We start from the raw sequence: 23,353 nt of genomic DNA, 5'->3' as shown, positions 1-23,353 counted from the left end.
AGATGGCGCATGAATATGGAGCGTCTACCCCCAGTTCATGCGAATGCAAATGTAAAATTTCAAGCCAAAAGGAACACATGGAATTGATGGTGGTGGTAATATTCATGAAAAAGGACAAGTTTGTGAACGGGCAACACAGATTTTGATAATGAATAACTAAACACGTTACACACTGGACCTTTAAGTGAGCATCATCCGGAAACGGTAGTTAAAGTATTAAAAGTACTCGTACTCAATGCAGAACATTTCTAGATTCTACATTTTAGAAACTGGTAACAATCCAAACAGTTCTGTCAAGTGTTTATGTTTATCAGCTAATCATTTTAGATGTACATGTAGGCTTGTATATTGTTGGGTAGTTTCATTTATAATAAAACATCATATTTTATGTTTGTGTGCAAAAATCTTAATGTGTAAAGTATCTATTAACTAAAGCTGTCAGATGAATGTGGAGTAGAAGTAGAAAGTGGCATGAAAAGAAAAGACTCAAGTACATGTACTTTGAATTTGTAAGTACATGGAGTAAAAGTACAGTACAGTTACATTCCACCAGTGATCACGTCAACATCCAAATGTAAAATGCTTTTTCTTTCAACGTCTCTTGATTCCTGTATGATGAAACATATATTTGAAACACTGCTGTAGATACTAAAGTAATATTGTTAGATATTTATGCTAAGAGGTCATCTTTCAGGAGCGTACTACTCTCCACTGTTACTGGACCAAGTAGCTGGTACAACTAGAAGATGAAACAGGCACTGGCTGTGTTGGCATTGTGTCTTAAATTTTGTAACATCAATATCTACGTCTTGTACCGTGTCCAACTCCAGTGCAATCTTGTTCAGTCATAACTGAGATTATGTCTCTGACATGTCTCCGCCGTGTCCTCTGTAATTGTTGAATTTTCAAGATGGCTAGGCAGGGAGAACAATAGATGTCCTTCCAATTTGTTAACGTTGATTATGACCACCCGATGAGCAAAGCAAGTAACGTAAAAAACAACAGAGCCTTGAGCGGATTGAATGGCAACGTTGCTTTGCAGCCTCAATTTGGTGCTCAATGGGCTGGATGGAGCAAGGACTGTTGACAGTCACATGAAAACCTATTTGCAGCCATGTGAGCTGCTCACACACAAAGATGTACCTCATAAAAACACACTCGCTAGCTCACAGGGCACACAAACGCCCCCCCCCAAAAGGTCCCATCATGCCCTTGAAACACGTACACACTCCTCTCGGTCTTCTGTGCTCTTGAGCTGAACAGAAACAGGCAGACGAGCAGGCAGGCAGACGAGCAAGGCTGGGCCAATTGAAGTGTATTAGACTGGATGTTAAACAAGTGGATGCCACTTTGCAGGTGGATCAATACAAACACCTTGATGAGGAGGGAGGCAGTCATTGTACTCTGCAGACAATGAAAAATTTCGAGCAAGGCCCACGCCTCCGCTGGCGCGCGAGAGTCATTGTCCATGTGAAATACTTACGGTGAAAATACTATATATGTACTTGTGTGTATGCGTGCGTGCGCACATATCGAGGCGCATTGTGTTGAAATGCTCGTCAGACAAATGTGAGGAGAAATCGATGTCTGGCTCGCCCACCGGCTGAGCGCTCATCCATCATCCGCGGGCCTCACGGAAGACAGAAGCATAGACACACACGCGATGACAGAGACCACCTATGCTCTAAAGCAAGACATATTTCACTGAACATACTGGGCGACTCTGGCAATATTTCTATCTGTCAGACTGTCTGCATGTCTCGCACTCTCTTCCTCTTTTATCTACCAGTTTGGGACACGTCCTACTTCCCTACCCTGTGCCCTTCTTTTAGATAAAGTGCCTGTGCCTCTTTTTTTTTTGCCAATATGGAGACAATTGTGCTGGGACAAGGTCCAAATCCCCCCCCCCATTTAACGGAAAGTGTATTTAAAATAGATTACTTCTCAGGCAGGCGATCAATAACAACGCTGATTACAATAAGCCCGAAGATGGCTGCGCCACGCAATATTTATCCCCGATGTCAACGTCGGGAGGAATTAGGAATCAATGGCCCACATAGTCCATTAATAAACTTCGACTTAAAGTGACAGGGCAGTGAGGGGAGGCCACCGCAATGACAAGGGGAATGTACAGCAGCTCAAGGAGCCAATTAATTTTCAGCCCCTCCGGGCGGTAAACACCAGCGTCCCAGTGGAGGATGTGGGGGCAGCCGGGGTTTTCAGGCTGAGAGGGTCCCGCTGACTGTGCCGCTTTAACGCTGCTTGAGCGTTACAATCCCCAGAGTCCTAAAGTCCTTAGAAATAGAAGTGGAATTGGATAATTTGTGATTACATAACTTGCCTATTGTAGATCATACAGGCACTTGCAGAGAAAGTAATTACACCTGCCATGTTTGGAAAACAAATGTTCAAATTCTCCTTCCCATTTTTTATGCTCTGGAGCCACACACAATATAACCAATATGTGTGTGATTGACAAGTTTCAGAGCTGGCCCCCTGTCATCTCCTGTTGAGCTTCCCCTGATTGGCTGTAGGGTTCCGTTTATTACTGAAACTAATGCCTGTTGGTCATCTAATGAATTATAGATGAAGTGTTTTTTGAAGTGAAATTGTTCAAACTCCACACAAAATGAAGTTGCTAACTGCAAGTTAGCAACAACAGCTTGAATGAAGAGTGAAGTACTTGCCTCGTCTGCGCAAAAGGCAACATCACTTTGTGCTCTCTCCATTTTTTTTTCTGTGCAGAAAGAAAAGCCATCTGCCTCGGAGAACGAGCTACATTTGGAGCTGTGCACCACTCCAGACTTTCCACTGATCTACTGCACTCAAAGGCTTACCTTTAAAAAAAAAAGATGTTTGTGTCGATGGAGGTAAAATGCATCATGTCTAAGTCTCTTTTAGTTTCAAAATACTTCAAATAAAAACACTTAAATCTCTCACATTCATGTGAACATGTATACCTGTATGCACAAGGGGAATATTTATTGACATAACTTAAAGCTATAACTTGTGTCAAATTCTTTTGCTTCTGCAGGTTTGCAGACACTAACAATCTGCACAAAGTCTCCTAAAGTTCAAGTCAGAGCCCTTAAGCACTTGCTGAACTTGCAGCGAGACAGACCTAAGCCTTTGTGGACTCAACCGAAGTGCATCATCACCGTGAGACCGCACGGTGCAATTGCAAGATACAACCTCACGAAAGTGACTTGGAACAGAAAACATAAGTTGGCACCAAGCATGCAAAGATTTCAAAGGCATCCGATTACATTTGCTCAGAACATGTACTGTACCTACAAAAGTCAGAATTTTTCAATTTATGGAAGCAAAACCTTGACAGGTTGTAGAAAAGGAAAATTCAATGGTACGATTCCATTAACGACCTCCTAATTAAATCCTATCTTGAAACTCCAAAATGGCACATATCCACTTTGGGAAAAAAAGGGGACATGTTAGAATGAATCCTTTCTGTTTATATTCGGTCACAAACCGCGTCGTTTCATTTGGATTGTAGCTTTAGCTGTCTCGTTGTGGAACAAAATGTCAATGTTAATGTTAACGAAACAGCTTTGAATACATTCATCCAGTTCAGGAAAAGCCTCCATTTCCAAAAAAAACACGTACTTGAACCCTGTATGAAAGGTCCCATGAGAACTTTTCCCAGCACACAGAGAGCTTTGTAAGCCACATGCTACACTGGAGCATTAAGGTTAAGGACCCAGCAGCACTGTTGCACATCTGAAATGACACTGGGGTGCGTTTTAAGCCCTCAGAGCTCGAGTGCTTCTCAACTAGTTTTAAAAAACGAAACTTTTTTTAAACATTGAACTTTATGTAACTTCTAAAAAGCTGTTTAGGTAAGACGTTTGCAAGAGTCAGAGTGTGCTTGAGGACAAGCCAGCATCACTGGCACCCATTGGCTATTAACTAGTTGTGCAGCCTCTCTTTTGTACAAATCAGAAATCTGGTTTTAAACCTGCAAACTTACTTGCAAGGGCTTTACATAATTGTACTTTCTTTCTCATCCTTATTATTCTAATTTATTTATCGAATAATTTTTCCAATTTAGAAAAGTTTTAGGGCCCTATTTTAACGATATAAGCGCACGGCGTGAAGCACATTGGCACAGGTGCATTTAGGGCGTGTCCAAATCCACTTTTGCTAGTTTGACGGCAAAAGAAAGGGTCCGTGCGCCGGGTGCATGGTTCAAAAGGGTTGTAATCTTCGTTAATTCATAGGTGTGTTTTGGGCGTAACATGCAATCCAATCAGAGTGTCATCACCCATTCCCTTTAAAAACCAGGCGCGTTTGTACCTTGCACCGTAATATTTTTATTTGTAATCTTCTGCATGTTTGTGTGCGGTTGCGCTTCCCTGTGTGTGTGTGTGTGTGTGTGTGTGTGTGTGTGTGTGTGTGTGTGTGTAACAAGCAGAGTGTGCGCACGCTGTGCATTAGCCTAGGTGCATTTTACTAATGCGCTGTTAAAATAAGAATGAAATGCTGCGTTACTGACTTTAGACCAGGTTTTTGATGGAAAATGGCGCGATCACTTTCCGCTGCCTCAAGATAGCAATATGGCAAGAATTCACCTGAACACACCTCCCTGTAAGACCAGCACGCCCATGGCCGCACAGATGGGCGCAGGTGCATTTGCTATTTAAACGACGCGGGCGCTGGACAGGGAAACTGACAACTGCATTGCTCTTAAACTAGCAAAGGCACTTGCGTCAGGCTTTGAGCTGCGCCGCGCGAAAGATAGGGCCCTTAGTGTCTTTCTATTTTATATAAGATAGTGTCACTTCTTTTCTGTGAGGTTTGGTTTTTGTCTTTGTTATTTGTCTCGATTGGCATTGTAAATAAGGGGCCGCCCCTCAGTGATTTCTCAAGTATAAATAAATGTTGAATGAATGAATGAATTTCACCACCACGATACCCATCTTCACATCAAACTCATATGTTCACTTTCCTCATATTATATACGTCATTATCATATGTCCTGCTGGATGCGGCTTGTCGTTGAGTAGTTTCTCTCTATCCTCGTCTGACCCAACACGGTCTACCGGGCAGAATAAAATCTGATTTTTAAACAACAACCGAAGGTCTGTTTTTCATCTCTGCAGAATCCCGAATTGTTTACAGAGACTAAAAGTTTTCTTAAGCATGCAACAGACCAGGTTACGACTGGTCTATGACCCATTAGCCCCTTCTCTTTAGCAGGGAAAACAAAGAAAAGAGGACTGAAGATCTGAGTCTTCAGTAATGGAAGACAACAACAGGATGAAACGAGGCATGAAAAAAGAGTGGTGTGGAACTGCAGGGAGCAGTACACCTCAGCGGGAGAGAAAGATGCTGTGGAATAAAAGATGCTGGGTATGAAAGGAAAGCAGTTGGAAGGTAAGTGGAGAAAGAGGAGGATGGACATGATGGAGTACAGCAGGTCATAAATCCAACTTCGGTCTTCAGCAGATCATTTGTCTGAGAGATATTACCAACGTGAGCTATACACCAACATGATATAGTTTATTTAGCACATTTCTGCATTCGTTGCCAGGCAACATGCTTTTTTTTTTTTTTTTTTTTTGAGGAAGCAGTAGGAACCATCAGAGGTTACATTTTTGTAATGATACATCTCTACAAACGCTTGCACAGTATCCATGAGCTACAGTTTATTTGGGAATTCATGTCAAGAGATGAAAAAAAAAAAAGGCAGCATGCTGAGGTTCTTACAGGAACCACAAGGTGAGGTGCCTGCTTCCAGAGGGAGCGATAAGAGCACCGCGTGTGGTGCACCCCCTCCGTCTCCTGCCGAAAACACCTGCCGCAAACCCCGCCGGCCCCCCACCGAATGGGTGCAGAGGTGGCAACAATGTGAGCAATACGGCACTGTCGGCACACCGTGGAACTGGGACCAGTGCGATAAGGAGCGCGCACAATGGGTCTGCTCAGGTGGTGCAGGTGGTCGTCTGTCATGCGCTGTGTGCTGCTCGGGAGATAGAATGGAAGGCATTCCCACCGAGCTGGCAGTGTCCAAGAAACCTCTGTGTGTGTGTGTGTGTGTGTGTGTGTGTGTGTGTGTGTGTGTGTGTGTGTGTGTGTGTGTAAAAGAAAGAAAGAGAGAGATAGAAGGAGCGAGAATGAGCTAGTCAATGCGCCTCTCTTTAATCATGTGTGTATTCACACAAATGTTATTCAGAATCAATGTTATGAATTTATTTCTAAAGCACTTTACGGCTAAGTTCAGCACGGAGCAATTTTGCAAAAAAAAGCACAGCAGGTAAAAAAAAAAAAAAAAAAGGGGAGTTTAGATAAAATGCTAAGGTAGTGTACAGTCTAGAATTATCTCTGCGGAAAACAATAAGCTCCAAAATGCGTCACCGGATGGTTTGCATGGTTAATGAACGCTCCAGGTGAATGTGACACAATGTGGCGTATAAAACGACAGCTCAGTGGTGGCGCAGCAGTCAGGATGCAGGCCCCATTTACTTCGCATTCAGCCGTTGCGGAACCACAGTGCAGGTAAAAATGCACCTATCTATCAGTGCTATACCAGAGTGCGTGTGCATCCGTGTGCACCTGTGAGTGTGCGTACACAGTGTGAGATAATGCAAGAGAGGGTGAAATTCCCCGGGCGGGAGCGGAGTCTGAGAACAATGTCGGAACTCATCGGTGCTGGGTGTCTTCTCGCTTCCTTTCTTAATTGCCTCCACCTCAAGAGAGGGAAACAAACGTGGAATCATCTAAGCTCTGGCGCCATGATCTCAGCTCCCCTGGGGGACAGAAAGATCCTTCCAAAATGTCACTGTGCAGGCAATGAAAGACCGCTGCTGGCAAATTTACATGAGCAAATGTCAATAACTCTGTGACCGCAGCGATGGAATTAGACAGAGGGGGAGGGGGGGGAACGGCAACTTTTTGATCAGTGAGAATCATTTCCACTCCTCTGGGTAACGATGGTAATATAAAGTTGCGATTCCTTAAAAGTTATCTTAAATCAAAACACGGCACTTCTTGCTATCAAGTCACTGATTAGCTGCAACAAACAGATGACATTTGCAGCGACGTGGCCGCTGGGTGACGACGCGTTCCAAGCATCTATTAACGGCGCTCAATTGGGATCCTGTGGAGTTTGCGATGGCCTACGGGCAGCCGTGAGGACAGGAATGATGGGTTTCATCGACGGCTCAGCAGCATCCGAGTTTGACAGGCGACGGGTGAACAGAGATTAGAAAGTTAGGAATCAAGAGTGGGGAAGGAAGAAAAAAAACTAGCTAAAAGGACATCCCATCCTTATTTTTAAATCAACTGAGCGCAAAGCTGTACACTCCACCTTCACACTGATGCCTCAGCTACTTGCGGTGACACTGAGAAGTTGTAATTTTTTTTTAATCGCTGCGGATAATTATCATGGTGAGAAGCCATCGACTTGATTCGACCTGCCCACTTGGCTACTTTCTGATAGACAGGGACAACACGAGTGCTTATACAAATAGTATCAATCATCAAATGCATTACTGCATACGCGTGGGCACGCAAACAAGTATTATTTCCCTCCCACTGAATCTGCTTTGTTTAATTAATACGGCTGCCGTTATCAAGAAAATGAAAACTTGATTGCATAACATTCATTTGTACAAGAAAATGACATATGTAGGACTAGATAATAGAAGAAAAGAAGTTTCTTGCCGGGAGCAGATTTCAGAAACCTAGTTGCAGGAGAATCCCGAATTTCACACGTGTCTAATGAGCCTCAGCTTCAGGCGTCATGAGTAATGGGTGTGTAGGGAGAGGTGACCGATCCAATCAGGCCCTCCTACCCAGTGGATCTGGCAGTCAAATCCCTCCCCTTATGCATCCTTGAGCACTGCTGATCCTTACAGATAATTAGAAAGACCTGAGGGGCTTAGCACTCCACCGCCCGCTCTCATCATCACCTCACACTCTTCCTCGTCAGTCTCCCTCCACCCTGTGTTCTTGTTTTGTTGCATCAGCAGAGACATCAACGTACTCCTGGGGACTGGTCCGTGTGTGTGTGTGTGTGTGTGTGTGTGTGTGTGTGTGTGGAGGGGAAGAATTTGTGAATGTGAGTTAGGAAGGGGAAAACTGCTCAGGGTGCACATTAGTTGGTTTTGTTTGGTTTGGAGTCGGATAGTTGGTAGTCACGGCGTGATGTGCTTCCCAACAAGATCCGAGATGCAAAGAATTGTGAGACTGCATTATTAATAAAGCCCCTGGTTAATGCAGTGCTGAACATGGATCACTAACATAAAGCCTGCTGACAGTATTATAAATTCACTACAACGTAGTATAATGTGTTTTAGTAGAACATATTGACTGGAATAAAATAAACTGAATGTATAATTGCTCCTGCCTTAGCACCTTATATTCACATCGAAAGGATGGCAGCACACACTGATATCTGGTATCTACAGTAGGTTGTTTTAAAATGAATTCACCGTGTATTCCTATGTGAGATCTTTCATATGTAAATATATACAATCACTACTGGTCTTCTTGCGAGCGCAATGCATGTACGCCGGACTCTTCTAAGATGCCTGATTAGTATCTCGTGGGGGTTTTCCGAGCATGCCATTGGTGTGTCTTTAGGAGGCCCTGCCAGGCAGTTGGCTGTAGCATTTTTAACGGGGAATAAATAGAGGCTCTCAAGATGTATGAGGGCAATCTACACAAGACAAAGGCAGGGAACAATGTGTTTGAGAAAAAAAAAGATCCGTGGGGTACCACAAGGAGCATGAAGAGAGGAACAAAGTGATGTTTACACAGAAAAGTCCACTGATCTGATGCCATGTTTCAGGACCACATGTCCGTAAAGCTGATCTGGTTGACATCGCTCCTTTAATTGAGATGCAATGATATGATAGACACAAGAGCACGGGAGAGGGAGGTGTTTTGATTCAAAGCAAAGACTGGAATCCATCCTCCACTGAGGGAGGGGAAGATGAAGGATAAGTGCGGGGGGAGAGAGAGGGAGGGAAAGAGAGCGCTAAGTCTTGGCTAATGAGTACGGGCGAGATGTGTTTGCTCAGCACAGAGCAGGGAAGAGAGTGACACCAAGGGCTCCACGCTAAACTTGACCAGATTGGATCTTCTGCCATCGGGTGGCATCTCTGGGGAGAAACCACAGGATGCAAATCTACACACACACACACACACACACACACACACACACACACACACACACACACACACACACACACACACACACACACCGTTGTGGAAGCATATACACATCTGTGCGTCCACACAAGAATATTAACGCAAGAATGCACACATATGGGGGCCAAAGATCGGGAGCCAAATTTAAAGGTCCCCAGATTTTACTTTTCCTTTCCCTGACTAAGCAGTGGGGGGACTAAGCAGCTGAATGTGGCCTAGATACAACCACCCGTCAAGCAGCCATCCCACTCCATCCCCCCCAAAACCAATCAAGACCTTCGTCCAGCCCAGGCTTCACTGCCAAAGCCAATCATTTCACCGGCAGGACAGCGAACTGCCGCATCTACTCTACCTTTATTATACGGAGCCTGAGGAGGGAGACTGTGAAGGGAAGACAGAGAGAGAGAGAGAGAGAGAGAGAGAGAGAGAGAGAGAGAGAGAGAGAGAGAGAGAGAGAGAAAGTGATAGGAGAGGAGAGCAAAATGAAAAGAGTCCCGTAGCCCCGCATGCACTCACTTCCGATCCCATATTTAATTCAGTGATTGATTTGTTCATTAAAATACATCCCAAACCTAATTATTCCATTAATAATCCAAAAGCTAACAGAAAGAAATACTCTGTATATGTGTGTGTGTGAGAGGGTGAGCGAAAGAAATAGAGAGGGAGAGAGAGAATCAGTTAGTGAGTGATAAAGAGAAGATGGGAGACAAGAAGGAGATGCAGAAAGAGACAGAATGCGAGAATGAGGTCATTTTTTCCTAGTTTTCCACAACGATACACATTTGCACACACACACACACAAGCACACACACACACACACACACACACACACACACACGGTCACTTGAGGATATGTAGCCTGGAGTGGGTCATGACTCATGTAGAAGGAGATGTAGGGCAAACTTTGACCTCCGCTAAACCCAGCACATGGCCACCATGGAAACTGCAGATTTGTAAAAGGAAAGGATATGGAGCTGTTCATGGGTGGAAGGAGGAAAGGAAAGGGAAGGATAAGACAGAAAGGGAAGAAAAGAGAAGAAGAGGAAACAAAATGAAAGCAAAATAAAGGAAGTTAAACAAGAGGAGGAAAAGGACATGAAAGATGAGGAAAGGAAAGGAAACAAAGAAAAAGGAAAGAAGGGGAATAAAAAAGGAAGGACAGTAGAGCAAAGAAGAGGTAAGGAGAGGACGTAACACATGAGGAAATGAAATAAAGGACAGTACAAGAACAGAAAGATGGGAAAGTAGAAGAATAGAAAGGAGTAATCGAGACTAATAAATTAGAGGCCATTCACGCAGATCTAAAGAGACCTCTGTGTGTGTCCTGTATAACGTGTGTAAGTGGATGTGTGTGCCGTTGTGTGAGCGCCAGTCATTGTGTGTGTGTGTGTGGCAGTGGGATTGGGGCAGCTCTGAGTGTGGCTGGAGATTAATGGGGGCCATTATCTCAATGCCCAAAACACTCAGTGATGAAGAGTCAGTGCCTGGCGACAGGCCTTGGCCAATCAATTTGCGGCGCAGCGGTCACCTGCCTGGGTCAGAGCCCACATACGGCTGGCGTTTGTGCTGTTGTTGTGGCGATGGTGGGGAGGGGGGGCGTTATGGTGAAATAGAAAAGTTGAGTTTCTCTCTGCCTGGTTTGTATGGTTTGGCAGCGAGCATGGACAACACAATGAATGCCAGTTCCGGGAAATGACTAAGTGCATTTACTCGAGTACTATTTTAAAGGTCCCATGATATGCTTTTTGGATGCTTTTATATAGACCTTAGTGGTCCCCTAATACTGTATCTGAAGTGTCTTTCCCAAAATTCAGCCTTGGTGCAGAATCACAGCCACTAGAGCCAGTCCCACAATGAGCTTTCCTTAGTATGTGCCATTTCTGTGTCTGTAGCTTTAAATGCTATTGAGGAGGAGAGAGGGGGGGGGGGAGGGGGGGGGGGGGGTGGGGCAAGGTAGAGGGTGGGGGTGTGGCTTTGACCAACTGCCACTTTGCTTGTTTGAAAGCCATGATGTCTCTCTCTCATGGGTGGGCCAAATTCTCTGGGCGGGCAAAGCAGAGAAAGGGGAGGTAACCTTGCTCCTTATGACCTCATAAGGAGAAGATTCCAGATCGGCCCATCTGAGCTTTCATTTTCTCAAAGGCAGAGCAGGATACCCAGGGCTCGGTTTACACCTATCACCATTTCTAGGCACTGGGGGACCATAGGCAGGCTGGGGGAATGCATATTAATGTTAAAAAACCTCATAAACTGAAATTGTCATGACATGGGACCTTTCAGGTACTTGTACTTCAGTAGTTCCATTTTCTGTAACTATGTAACTACTTACATAGTTCTATGGCACTACATTTAACTAACTTTTTGTGTCAAACATTATTAGGCCCCTGCCGTGCTTCAACTATATATCCCGAAGTAAATGTGTTGACACTGTGATATACTGTACTGTGGAGCAATGATTGGAAGGTTTTGCTTGTCTTTCTATTGAATAGGATACTATATATTATGCATTCTTTGATTCACGTCGTAATGCAGAGTGATTCAATTCAATTCTATTTATAGTATCAAATCATAACGAGAGTTATCTCAAGACACTTTACAGATAGAGTAGGTCTAGACCACACGCTATAATTTACAAAGACCCAACAATTCCAGTAATTCCCCCAAGAGCAAGCATTTAGTGAGACAGTGGCGAGGAAAAACTTTCTTTTAGGGAGAAACCTCGGACAGACCCAGGCTCTTTGTAGGCGGTGTCTGACGGTGCCGGTTGGGGGTGTGATGAACAGTGGCAATAATAGTCACAATAAAGATAATGAAACAGTGACTAGATATAGTAGTTGTAGTAGTTCATGGCGTAGCAGGGCACTGCAGGGTGTAGCAAGACATAGCAGGACGTAGCAGGGGCATAGCAGGGCGTAGCAGGGCATAGCAGGACGTAGCAGGGCACTGCTGACATCATCATGACAAGGAGAGGGTTTCTCTGTGTTTACAGCCACTGAAAACGCTGAACTTACTTGATGTTTCCCTAACTATCAACTATTCACTCACACATGGAACTTGTAGGAGGAAACCCAAGCAACCCAAGCTGAATTATTGGGAATAATGAATAAAGATATAGCCAGGCTAGCTGTTTCCCCGTTTCCAGTCTTTGTGCTAAATGAAGCTAACTGGCTGCTTTGAGACCGGTATCAATCTTCTCATCAAACTTTCTAGGTGAAAAAGCCCAATTCTCACCTATTCTTTTAAGCAATGAACCTCAATACTTCTACTACTGGTACTCATAATACTATAAGGTCCTTTTGATTTATGGATCTACTACGTCCTATGGCCCTCAGCATGCTGTAAAGATCCCTTTTCCCACTCTTTTTTTTTCTCTCTCCCTCTCTGTTATTTAATACCTTCTCCCCCTCCCTCCCTCCTCTCTGTCCTTAGTTCTTAACAACAACTTTTTTTTAAAACAAACTGAAGACCAAGAGAAAATTACTCTCCACTTTGCTAGAAAATTGTGTGTTTTCGGAAGGGTGCAGTTTCTCCTGGAGGACAGTTTCCCCATCATTACCTTGAGTGGGCAAAGATCACTCAGAGAAGAGGGCTCCGAGTTATTTATTCAGCTCGCATGCCCAAACACACACGGGCATGTGCTCAGATACACACCGAGACACATATACGCACACATAAAAGGAAAGGCACATTAATGCTCGTGGAGACGTCTGTCGTTTTGTGGCTTGGAAAATATCTCGGGGCTATGTGATGGAGGAGCTGTGAGGAGGATCGACAAGGCTAATATAACAGAGAAGAAACAAGATATCTGGCTTTAATGCTGGAACTGAGCATTAAGCTCAACTCCATGTGTGCTCAGGTTGTGTGGCCTGGGAAACACATGCTGTTAAATAGACTCGCTGCTGGAAGTGGGAACACATACCAGTATCAGTCAGGAGTAGAATCAAATGTATCCATTACATTTTCAGGGATCCAGACCAGCACTACATTGATTCACTAATTCACTTAAAGTGCTCATAATATGCACATTTTCAGGTTCATAATTGTATTTAGAGGTTATATCAGAATAGGTTCACTTTGTCTCACCTTTTCTTTTTTTTTTTTTTTTTTTTTTTTCATTTGGGGTGGGGGGGTGGGAGGGGTTTGATGTTAAATTATGATGACTCTATTACGTTGTTGTTGGGTTTTGTTGTTATTGTTCTCGTTGTGAATATTTTCAATATATAAACTGTAAAAAAAAAAAAAAAAAAAAAAAAAAAAAAAAAAGTCGTACTGCACATTGCTGCAGCTCCTCTTTTCACCCTGTGTGTTGAGCTCTCTGTTTTAGCTACAGAGTGAGGCATCTCACTTCTGTTCCATCTTTGTTGGGAGTCACACATGCTCAGTAGCTAGGTAAGGACTACTAGCCAGTTAAAAGCAGAGTATGAGGGCGTGCCACGCTAGCAACTAGGCAAGCATTATAACGTGTGTTACAAAGTGACACATGTTCGTCACGGAGTTGAGGATGTTGGAGATGGTAAGTCCCTTTGGGGTGGATTTTGGGCTTTTTCACCTTGTAAACCTATAACATGCACAAAAAAAGATATATAACACAATAAAGGAAAGGGAAAAATCCAAAAAGCACAATATGAGCACTTTAATTAAAAACAAATTATCAGCCTATGACTTCCAAATTATCAATCAATCAATCAATCACCTTCATCCACACTAGTCACAAAAAGGAATCACTTAATGCAATCAATCACAATCTCTGTTACAGAATCAAATGTCACAGTGGCTGCTGCCACAGGTGAGATCGAATCCAATTACGGAAATAAGTACCTGCTTAAGTAACCTGCTCCTCAAGCTTTTGGGTATCATCCATCATGGGGGATTAAAGGGTTAAGACCTCCCACACTATCCCCCCACCCAATGAAACCAAAGCTCCCACTCCTGACACAGATAGATGAAACGAGAACATTGCCTTTTAACGATGACCAGTATGAATCAACTCCAATAGCCGTTTAGAAAGAGGAAATTATCTGAAGAATGGTGTATGAACGAGTTTTCAAGCACAGTGGGTCATTTATAAACATGCACATTTTGGGTTTACTTTTTAAGACTAAGTTTCTTTACACTTAAAAATGTTTAAATATGTTTGTTGTGCTGAAAAAAGGCCCAATTTATTGTTAGAAGTGTCGAATGTAATTTGGGTTTCGACATGTTTACATGGTGTTCAAAAACCACATTCTTTTTCTCATACTGTCTGTCTGAATATACCTGTATTCACCGTCTTTCGGAAACACTCCATATTAGTCTCCTCTGACTGGTCACCATTTACAAGTATTCCACATCTGCGATCTTGGAGTCTTTACACTATCATTGCAGCCGGGGAATGACTGTAACGGCATTGTAGTGATGCGTTCTACCTTTATATAGCATAGTTGTGACATCACAAACGTAAGGAAGTCCTGACGACTCGTTTAAAGGCACCGTTTCTGAATATGGACTGTGTGCATTTCTTCGTGGATTTTGATTCTTCGTGTTTTGATGTTTTTACGGTATTTACACATCACCTCAACCTGCTTTATAATAAAAAAGGACATTGAAATCTCACTTTTTATGATATAATATGGGACCTTTAATATATATTTGTTTACAATTAGCCATGTACATGCATCTCTGTTAGCCAGATCACAAAGCTGATCCCATCTGTCTTGGTTTTCCGGGGCTACATGCAAATCTGCTGCTCCCTCACCTACTGTTTATCAGATCACTGGTCCCTCACAGACCGTTTAAGTGGCTTATCTGATCAGGGATCTGATTGTTTTTGTTTTTTTTAATCCCTGGAGCTGTTTCTTTCCCCAGCACTTTATATGTGACAGGCAGAACTATGGCTAATTTACGTGTCACTTCAGCTGCCGTGATCACAGGGGATAGACCCTTGGTTACATTTACACGTAAAATTCTGTGATATTGTGTAGTTATCCAATTTACTCAAGATGCATGAAGAAGTTATGCATACATGGCATAAGTGAAGCTGCTTCATCTTTGTCACTTTGGCAATGGCCAAGACTGACTAATATAGTGGCACTGTGATAGCCATTAACGTTTAACTGACATACTGTTGCAAATGCTCAGTTTGTCTTCAATTTTGGCCGTAAAGCAACACACAGCCTATACACATGGAGTACTTGGCTTGAAATAACTGACAGCAATTTTAATTACACTTCTTGGAGGAACAGCTGCACTGGAAGCAGGGAATTCAAACCTCAGTGGGTAGTAACCACACATCTTCAGAATACACAATAGCAGACTGGTAAACTTGGAGAGCACAAAATCAACCATTGTAGAATATTAACAGTTAGTGTCCAAAATCCAATCAGGCTGATCAGTGCCAGAGGTAAATCAGCCTTTTGTCAGCTACTGCTTCCAGAGCTGATGGGGGAAGACTCCTCTGTATCACAGCAGATGTCTGCCTGCACAGCATGTAATAGCAGCCCAGCACCCTACTGCCATCCCAACGTTATAACTCAGAGATGTTAAATCTCACCCGGCAGTCTCACTATCAAGCAGTCTGGCTGCATCGGCTTAATTTGCAAACACAACACAAATGTTCTTTGGGTAAGCAAAAGTACACACAATATCTCAAGCCTTACGGCTGTTTCGACGATACGGAGTGCAGATTTTGTTTGTGTAGCAGAGAACGGGCACATAATTCGTTAATTTCTTGCGCCGTCACTCATTCCCAGAAAAAATAATGCGTGTTGATGTGCTTCTCAGACAGAGTTCGAGGCAAACTAGGCTTGTCTGCTTGTCAACGTCAGTGGCCTATTGTGTCATTTTGAAGGGTTGTGAAAATGATCAGTGTGTCAAGCAGTGAGGATAATTAGGATCAACAAAAGGCGAACTGGAAGAGATTCATGCTAAAAAAGTCTACAACAATAGAACCAAACACTGTATTTGTCCGTAAAATGACACTAAAACTGCTCGGATTTTCTGAATTCGCTGCACACATGTTGCATAGAGTAAGTAACTTAAAGGTCATACAGATTAGGGACATTGTAAAAGCTTTCAAGTTTTGAAAGCTGATATAAATAAGCATTTGGAATGTGCAATAATATCATGTTTTTGCAAAAATGTGAGCTTGTTTGGCGTGACACTGGACTTGGCAAGCCTCTACATGTCACCATCCGTCACTTTCTGGCATGGGGAAAAAAATGCGACATGAACACAAACCCATGACATGTATTACAACCGTCACACCTGCCAACACACGCAGTGCAGTAACAAACAAACGCTGCGGCGGCACCAGATGCCATCCTCTCTTGACCTGATTGTGGTCTCTTACCTTGGCAATTTGGACACACCAGTTGAGCAGCAGCTGCGATCCAATGTTGTCCTTGTGCTCGTGCACGTAGTCAAGGAGGCAGCCATGAGGCATGAGCTGGGTGACCAGCTGGATGGTGGGGCTCAGGCACACGCCCAGCAGACGCACCAGGTGGGGGTGCTCCATGCTGGCCATGATCAGGGCCTCCTGGGTGAGAGGGGGGGAAGGGGAACAAAGAGGGACTAAGAAGACTGTTGCATTTCATGGCTGGGAATACAGTAAAGTAGTTCCTTCGTTTCCCCAAAAGATATTTGAAAATGCCGAAATGCACCTTTGTTCTTATGGACACAGGAACAAGAACCTGCATGAACTTTTTTTTATGAAGTTGTTAAACTTTTGTAATTTCTGTTGGCACCCCTTGAGGGTCCTGACTGCAAGGTTACGAGCCACTGGTGTAGATTTTCTACTCATCAAGTAGTATTATGCTCTATTTTAGCACAATTCATGTCCGTCCATGCATCTATTATCCATGGATAATACTGTGCTGTATTCCAAAGACCTCTGGAGTTAGCTGCATAAATTAAGACTTGTGGCATGATGACTATATCTGCATGCACAGCATCTGTCCACTGAGTATTCTCACTGTGCAAGAAAACCCTGCAGAAACCCTCTTCAAAGCTGCGCAAACATCAGCCTTTTCTCATACATATTTTAACATGTATGAAACACAGAGGTTCTTAAATGTTGCACTGAAACATCGCAATGTGAGCGCTGCATATTCAATAATGCCTGGTGCTGTCTAATACAGAGTCCCTTTGTGTTTGATTTCATGAGCTACGGTAGCACTTTCTGTCTCATCTCTCTCTGCAGCAGATGGACGTAGAGGTTTGAACAGTTGGGAGTCAACGTTGGGTAATTGTTACTGCCGAGCTGCAAGCAGAAGGATGTGTGGTGGTGTTATGAAGTGTTATGATGGCGAGGGCTGAAACTTGTGGCAGACGTGTACATGCATTATGGCTGAGCAGAAGCTGCACTCAGAGTCATTGCTTAAAAACACTCACTTCATTCGTTCTCCTCATCCCCTATTGCCTCTCTCGCGCGCTCTCTCATTCACACACTCTCACATTAGGGCACACTCTCTTTGCAGCTCTCCAAAACACTCCACGCTCACATGCTCAAGGACACACTTTACACTCTTTCTCTCTCTCTGCATACAGCAAATGGTCGAGGAGGTGTATATCCAGGCTCTGGCCCCTGGGGCAGCTGACAGATAGATGAGGTGCCTTTTTAAATTTAGGTGCTAAAGAATGAGCTTAGAGGGAGAGTCGTGGCGGTGTGGGTGTGAGTAGATTTATTCTAAACAGGAGGGGGGCAATAGGCCATAGAGAGGCTTTTGGCACCATCAATGCCCTGATTTAAACAGAGCCTCCTGGCCCAAGGTAGCGCCACTACATCTCCACTTCATAAAACCACCTGCCCACCAATTGCTCAACATTATACAACTCCAGCCACTTCTACACCGGGCAAACCTCACACCTCGGGGTCAAGAGAGGAAGAAAAAGGGAGGGAGGAAGGGGAAGAGCAAAAGAAGGACATCTGTGTGTGTAACAGAAAGAAGGAGAGCTCTTTGATTCTGTCGCTGTGATCCCAAAAGACCCGCGACTCGTAAACTATGTCTAGCTAAACTCTTGCTCTTGCTCTCCACTCCCGGTGCAAATGTCATGAGGGCTTGTGTGTGTGTGTGTGTGTGCGAGCACGAGTCTGTGTGTGTTTTGGTTTCTCTCTCATCTCCCTGAGCGCTGACCTCCATTACTGCCAGCTGACCCTCCTTTCCCATCTAGCTCACTTGCTCACTTTCTCTCTCTCACACACACACACCAAAACACACACACACACACACACACACACACACACACACACACACACACACACACACACAGGGTGACAGAGTGGCAGAGCCCTGCAAAACTGGTGCATGTTCCAACATGTGTGTGCAAGTGTATGCATTCTAACAGTAAATTAGTGCACTATTAGTCCTTTGCATTTCACATGAAATAATCAACTCCCTCACTCAGCTTTGCATATTTGCCAACACAAGCAAATCACCCCGCAGCTCTCACATGCGAGGCCACCACCACTGGCAAGCCTTTTGTTGTGAAGTGTGGCCTTTTTGGTTATGTGTGTTTATACGTGTGGATTTTCAGAGTGTGTTTGGAGCTGGGACTCCAGTGGCTAGTTTCCCAGTAGCGAGGCGTGAGCCTGCCTTTAGATTGCTGTTTAACAAGCCGGCAGACAGAGCATATTGGCTCTGAATGGACAGAGACCCCCGCTGGGAGAAACAGTGGAAGAGGAAGCGAGGGAAAGGAGGAGAGGAGAAAAGGAGGGAGGTGGAAGGAAGATGCAGAGAAAGGAGTAGAGGACGGAGGTGGAAGGAAGCTGTGGGGACAAATAAGAGGGTGGAAGCACAGCCATGTAGCCTCAGTAATCTGACAGTTTATTTTCAGTATATTTATCATCTATAAAGATTTAAACAGTTGGGCAAACATCCAAAAATACACTGAATATAAATTACTATCTTTTTGCAAAACCTGGTGATAAGTAAAGTCTAAGTGTGTGAAAAAGAAAGAGGGGTAAAAGAGAAAGGAAGAGGGGAAGGAAGGATGGAGGAGAGGGGTGAAGAAGATACGGTGGGAAGAACTGGAAAACTCTGCAGCTTATACCCTACCACCTCTTCGTCTCCCCTCTTATCACTCCTGGATTCCAATAAAGCCATATCTCATAAACAAGTGCTGTTTTTTAATAGAGTCTCGTTCAATATATGCCTGGCTGTACAGCACAGTGGAGTTCACTTTATTACAAGACTCTGACTGAGATGGTACTCTCATAAGAGTTTACCGCCAAATGCACAATCCCACAAAGCGACCGGCACGGCCATCTCCGTGACAAGGCTGAGGCTTTACAGCTCAGGCACACAAACACGAACACACACACACGGGTGAAAATGGACACAAATTGTTGCGATATAAATACTCACGTCCATGAACTCCACGTTGGCTTTAGGACCGGTGGTCTCGTTGAGGATTTTAATAGCCACAGGGATCTTCACCGTCTCACCTTCTGGGACCCAGATGCCCTGAAATGTAAAAGTAATCACCATAAATGCAGGCACAGCAAGGGCCCTGATGATTTTGATGGGTACTTCCGGTGTTTAACGGCGTCTACTTCACTGCTAACATTCCTCAAATTAAAATAAAAAGACTGTATACTTTTTATTTTGTGTACTCACTGTGTGGTGCCAAAGCAAAAAGCTCTGGATCATAATGGAGCTATGCATTGATTGTCACACTATGTATGCAGATGATATAAAATCAAATAGGCCCGTCGATACTGTAATTGAGAAATTTAAAGCTGGTGGTAGAAAATTCTGTACTTATTCAATAGGTTTGCTTAGTTTCAGGGTGATATGAATAATTTTGCCAAGGGCAGCGAAGTTGGCAAGCAAACAGCACTCTTCGTTCCAGGTCCTTGAGCCGCCCTAGACTCGTGTCTGTCAGGAAACACCGTTACAAAAGGGAAATGTTTATGCGCATTGTTGAGGTCGTCAAGCAGTGTTGTTCTACTCGTACGAGGGCATTGAAAGAAACTCTTCTTGAGTGTGTTCTTTGCCATCTAGCTGACTCACTGATGTTTGATTTATAATGCCGAGGCCACCCATTTGAAAGAGCAGTGTGTGAATTGTGTGCCCACCAACAGGCACTTTGTAAATGCAGATGTACACACTGACCTTGTAGACTGTTCCAAAAGCTCCAGAGCCCAGAATCTTGACTCTCTTCAGCTCAGTTTCTTTCAGGATCCGCAGCTGAGCCTGGTTAGGGGCCGTTCCACTGGGGGTCAGGGGTTCCACCAGCTGACAAAACACAAATTTAGACTATTTATCCCACTCGTCACCTATTTTTCTGGCAACCAGTGCCAAAAAAACAGTTAAGAAACATTCCTCTCGGCTACTGCTTTCAACCTGCAGTGGGGTGAGACCATTCCTTTTAAATTAATAAATAGAAAGTGAGTCTTGGAAAGAGAAGTGCAAGGTGAACGTCAAAGTTTATTTGAAGCAAATAAATAAGCAGCCAAAAACAGTGAATGCCTTGTCCTGATTGTCATGATTTTGGATTAGTCATGCGCATTTAGGAAATACAAATAATTCAGGGGTGTGAACGTGAAGCTCTGTCGGAACTGGCAGTCACCAATGTAGACCGCAGTGTGCCCACCGCTAAGCAAATCACAGTCTGGTGTCAGCTGCTATCACAGCCGACAAAGAGTAGCAGCTCACCAGCTGTGCACATACAAAACAATTCCAATTCAAGGTTATGACAGGCCTCCTCCGAGCTGCCTGGCTGCCAGTAACAGCTGACACTGAACAGCATCCCAGCAGCTGGCCGGCCACCCGCCCTCCTCACCACTAGCCGCTTAACAAAGCCTCGGCTACTAAATATAAAAGAGCAGGAGCTGGCACCTGTAACCGAGCAGTGAAAAGATCTGAGCCAGAGGGAAGGAAGTGCCACACACACACACACACACACACACACACACACACACACACACACACACACACACACACACACACACACACACACACACACACACACACACACACACACACACACACACACACACACACACACAGGAGCATGTGTACTGCACATCTCACAACACTAACACATGCAAATTCACGCTCATATCAACATCAAACACACTCAGATGGAAGCACACGCACAGACACACCCACACACACACACAAAGCACATATCAGACCACAAAACACACATCCAAAAGAAGTCAATGCTTCTGATCAATACATGTCTTAATGAGCCAATACAGGTCCCTCATTCGCTGCGGTTTATCAGCAGCATAATCACCCAGCTCAACCACAGCCATCAAACAATATAATGAGACTATATATCAGTCGGTCAGCCGTACAAGCACCTACTTAATGTGATATAAAACCATCAGCACAACAGGACTGGCGATCACAACACCGGTCCAGTCGGCAGAATGGATGACATTGCCCGCAGCTCGGCAATGACATGTCGTTTAATGGCTGTTGTTATGGCTGGGCCTGAAGGCACAGCGTACGCCTGCTGAGATGTCACCGCAGGAAGTGAGTTGGCAGACGGGCAGTGGGAGGAGGATAGGGGGTAATACGGAGGGAAGTGAAAGACGTGAGGGAGCAGTGAGAGCATGACTCTGTGATTGCGTAATAGTGAAAACCTCCTCCTTTCCACTCAAAATTCTCACAAAATTTCTGAGGCACAGGGAACTATGCATATTTAGGAAGTTACACAAGAAGGACAAAGAGAGAGAGAGGAGCATTTTAGCCAATACTCAATATACTTAACTGATAAATAACTGAGCCATAAATAGCAAGGATTCTGTCTTGGTACCACTTTCTAAAAACAAGCCATACTTCAAATTTTGACTCTCAAATGTTGCTGAATTCTGATTGGTGTACAGTGCAGACTACTTTTTTCCCCCCAATTGAGCACCACCCACTTTAAAGCAGTGAACAAAAAAGTTAAAGAGTCTGAAATCAGAAATCAGAAACATTTCATGTGAAATAACCCAAACTGTTCTAACTAATAGTTCTAAGTAATTAGCTAGCCATTGAGCTGTTGAGCTAACCCCAACACATTTATACTGATGATTAAAATGCCATCAATGTTATGATAAATGTGCTTTTAAATGAACAACTAAATACCAAACAACAACATGTGGGTTGCCAGGTTGTGAAAGATCAATTTGGCTGCTGTATGGCCTCATACCTTTTTAAGGCAAGGTGACCCAGGGCGAGCTAAGTGACCCATTAACTGGTCAGGCATATTGTGTTGAGGCTCTCTATTACATGAAATATTAAATTACATAGAAGCACCAACTGCGAACTTTATTTACTTCAAGAAGAAGGACATGCTGTGGTCACATCCATCATATCAGCCTGGTATTTGGCCAAAGAGCATTATTTGCGACGGAGCAGTAGTGTGAGCAGATGATGATAGGCTGTAGCCGTTATTGTTTCATTAGGACAAAGCCGGATTGAACAGATGAGGGGAGGACAGGAGAGGTTGTTTGAATAAGATGCACACCCATGGCCTCTTAAACTCTCTCAAGCTCATTCTTACTCACACACACTCACGGCGCCACTTTATTTACCAGCTAATAATGCACCATGCCTTTGCCAAATGAGTCTCGCCAGTAGCTCGGTGCAGAGGATTTGGATGCTTCATTGGATAAATAAGCAGTATGTTCACGCCTCGGGCAGGAATAAATTCACACAATTATTCTGTGTTGAGTAAGTAAACAATGTCCTCAAACATGAAGTTGCACTGCGAACCCTCAGGTATACGCTTTAATATTCATATTACCCATATGAAATGCATTTGTTGTGTTGTGTAATTGAAATCAGTTGCGGTTGATCCAGATAGCCAAATTTTCTTCTGTCTCCCAAGTAGGTGTAATTTAGAGTCACCATTAAGTAGGGTTGGGCATCGTTTAGATTTTAACGATTCTGATTCCAATTCCGATTCTTCCTTTCGATTCCGGTTCGTATTGATTCTCGATTCCGATTCTTTGAGTGGTGGAGTTGAAACGTGTCACATGCTTATTTCACAAATAAGAGGAACGTTTTATTTTGATTCAAAGGTGGATTGCAGTTTGACGGGGCTTTTTCAATGTAAAATAAAGCCACACTAGAGCGCCGCTTACTGTGCTCCACGGCTGCAACACAACGAGTGCTGTGTCGCTACGGAAACCAAAACTTGCACATGTTAAATTTGGAACCCATGATCAGATCTGAAACCAAATTCTCCAAGCGATTCCAAACAATTC

General features: G+C 43.9%; 1 protein-coding gene across 5 annotated transcripts in view; it reads right to left on the bottom strand.

The window, feature by feature from the left end:
• LOC114550836 (receptor tyrosine-protein kinase erbB-4) overlaps positions 1-23,353 on the bottom strand; it is a 269,352-nt gene that overhangs the window by 23,243 nt on the left and 222,756 nt on the right. For all 5 annotated transcript variants that reach the window (XR_003691760.1, XM_028571747.1, XM_028571751.1 and 2 more), the window contains 3 exons: positions 20,262-20,384; positions 19,512-19,610; positions 16,499-16,684 (listed from right to left, as the gene is read on the bottom strand). Coding sequence is in view for 4 of the 5 variants with exons in the window: in XM_028571747.1 (XP_028427548.1) it covers positions 16,499-16,684; positions 19,512-19,610; positions 20,262-20,384 (408 nt within the window). In the remaining variant the exon portion in view is untranslated. The remainder of the gene's footprint in view (positions 1-16,498; positions 16,685-19,511; positions 19,611-20,261; positions 20,385-23,353) is intronic.

This window comes from Perca flavescens, chromosome 24 (assembly GCF_004354835.1).
Source record: "Perca flavescens isolate YP-PL-M2 chromosome 24, PFLA_1.0, whole genome shotgun sequence".
NCBI classification, from domain to species: domain Eukaryota; kingdom Metazoa; phylum Chordata; class Actinopteri; order Perciformes; family Percidae; genus Perca; species Perca flavescens.
This window is presented reverse-complemented; position numbering and strand designations above follow the sequence as displayed.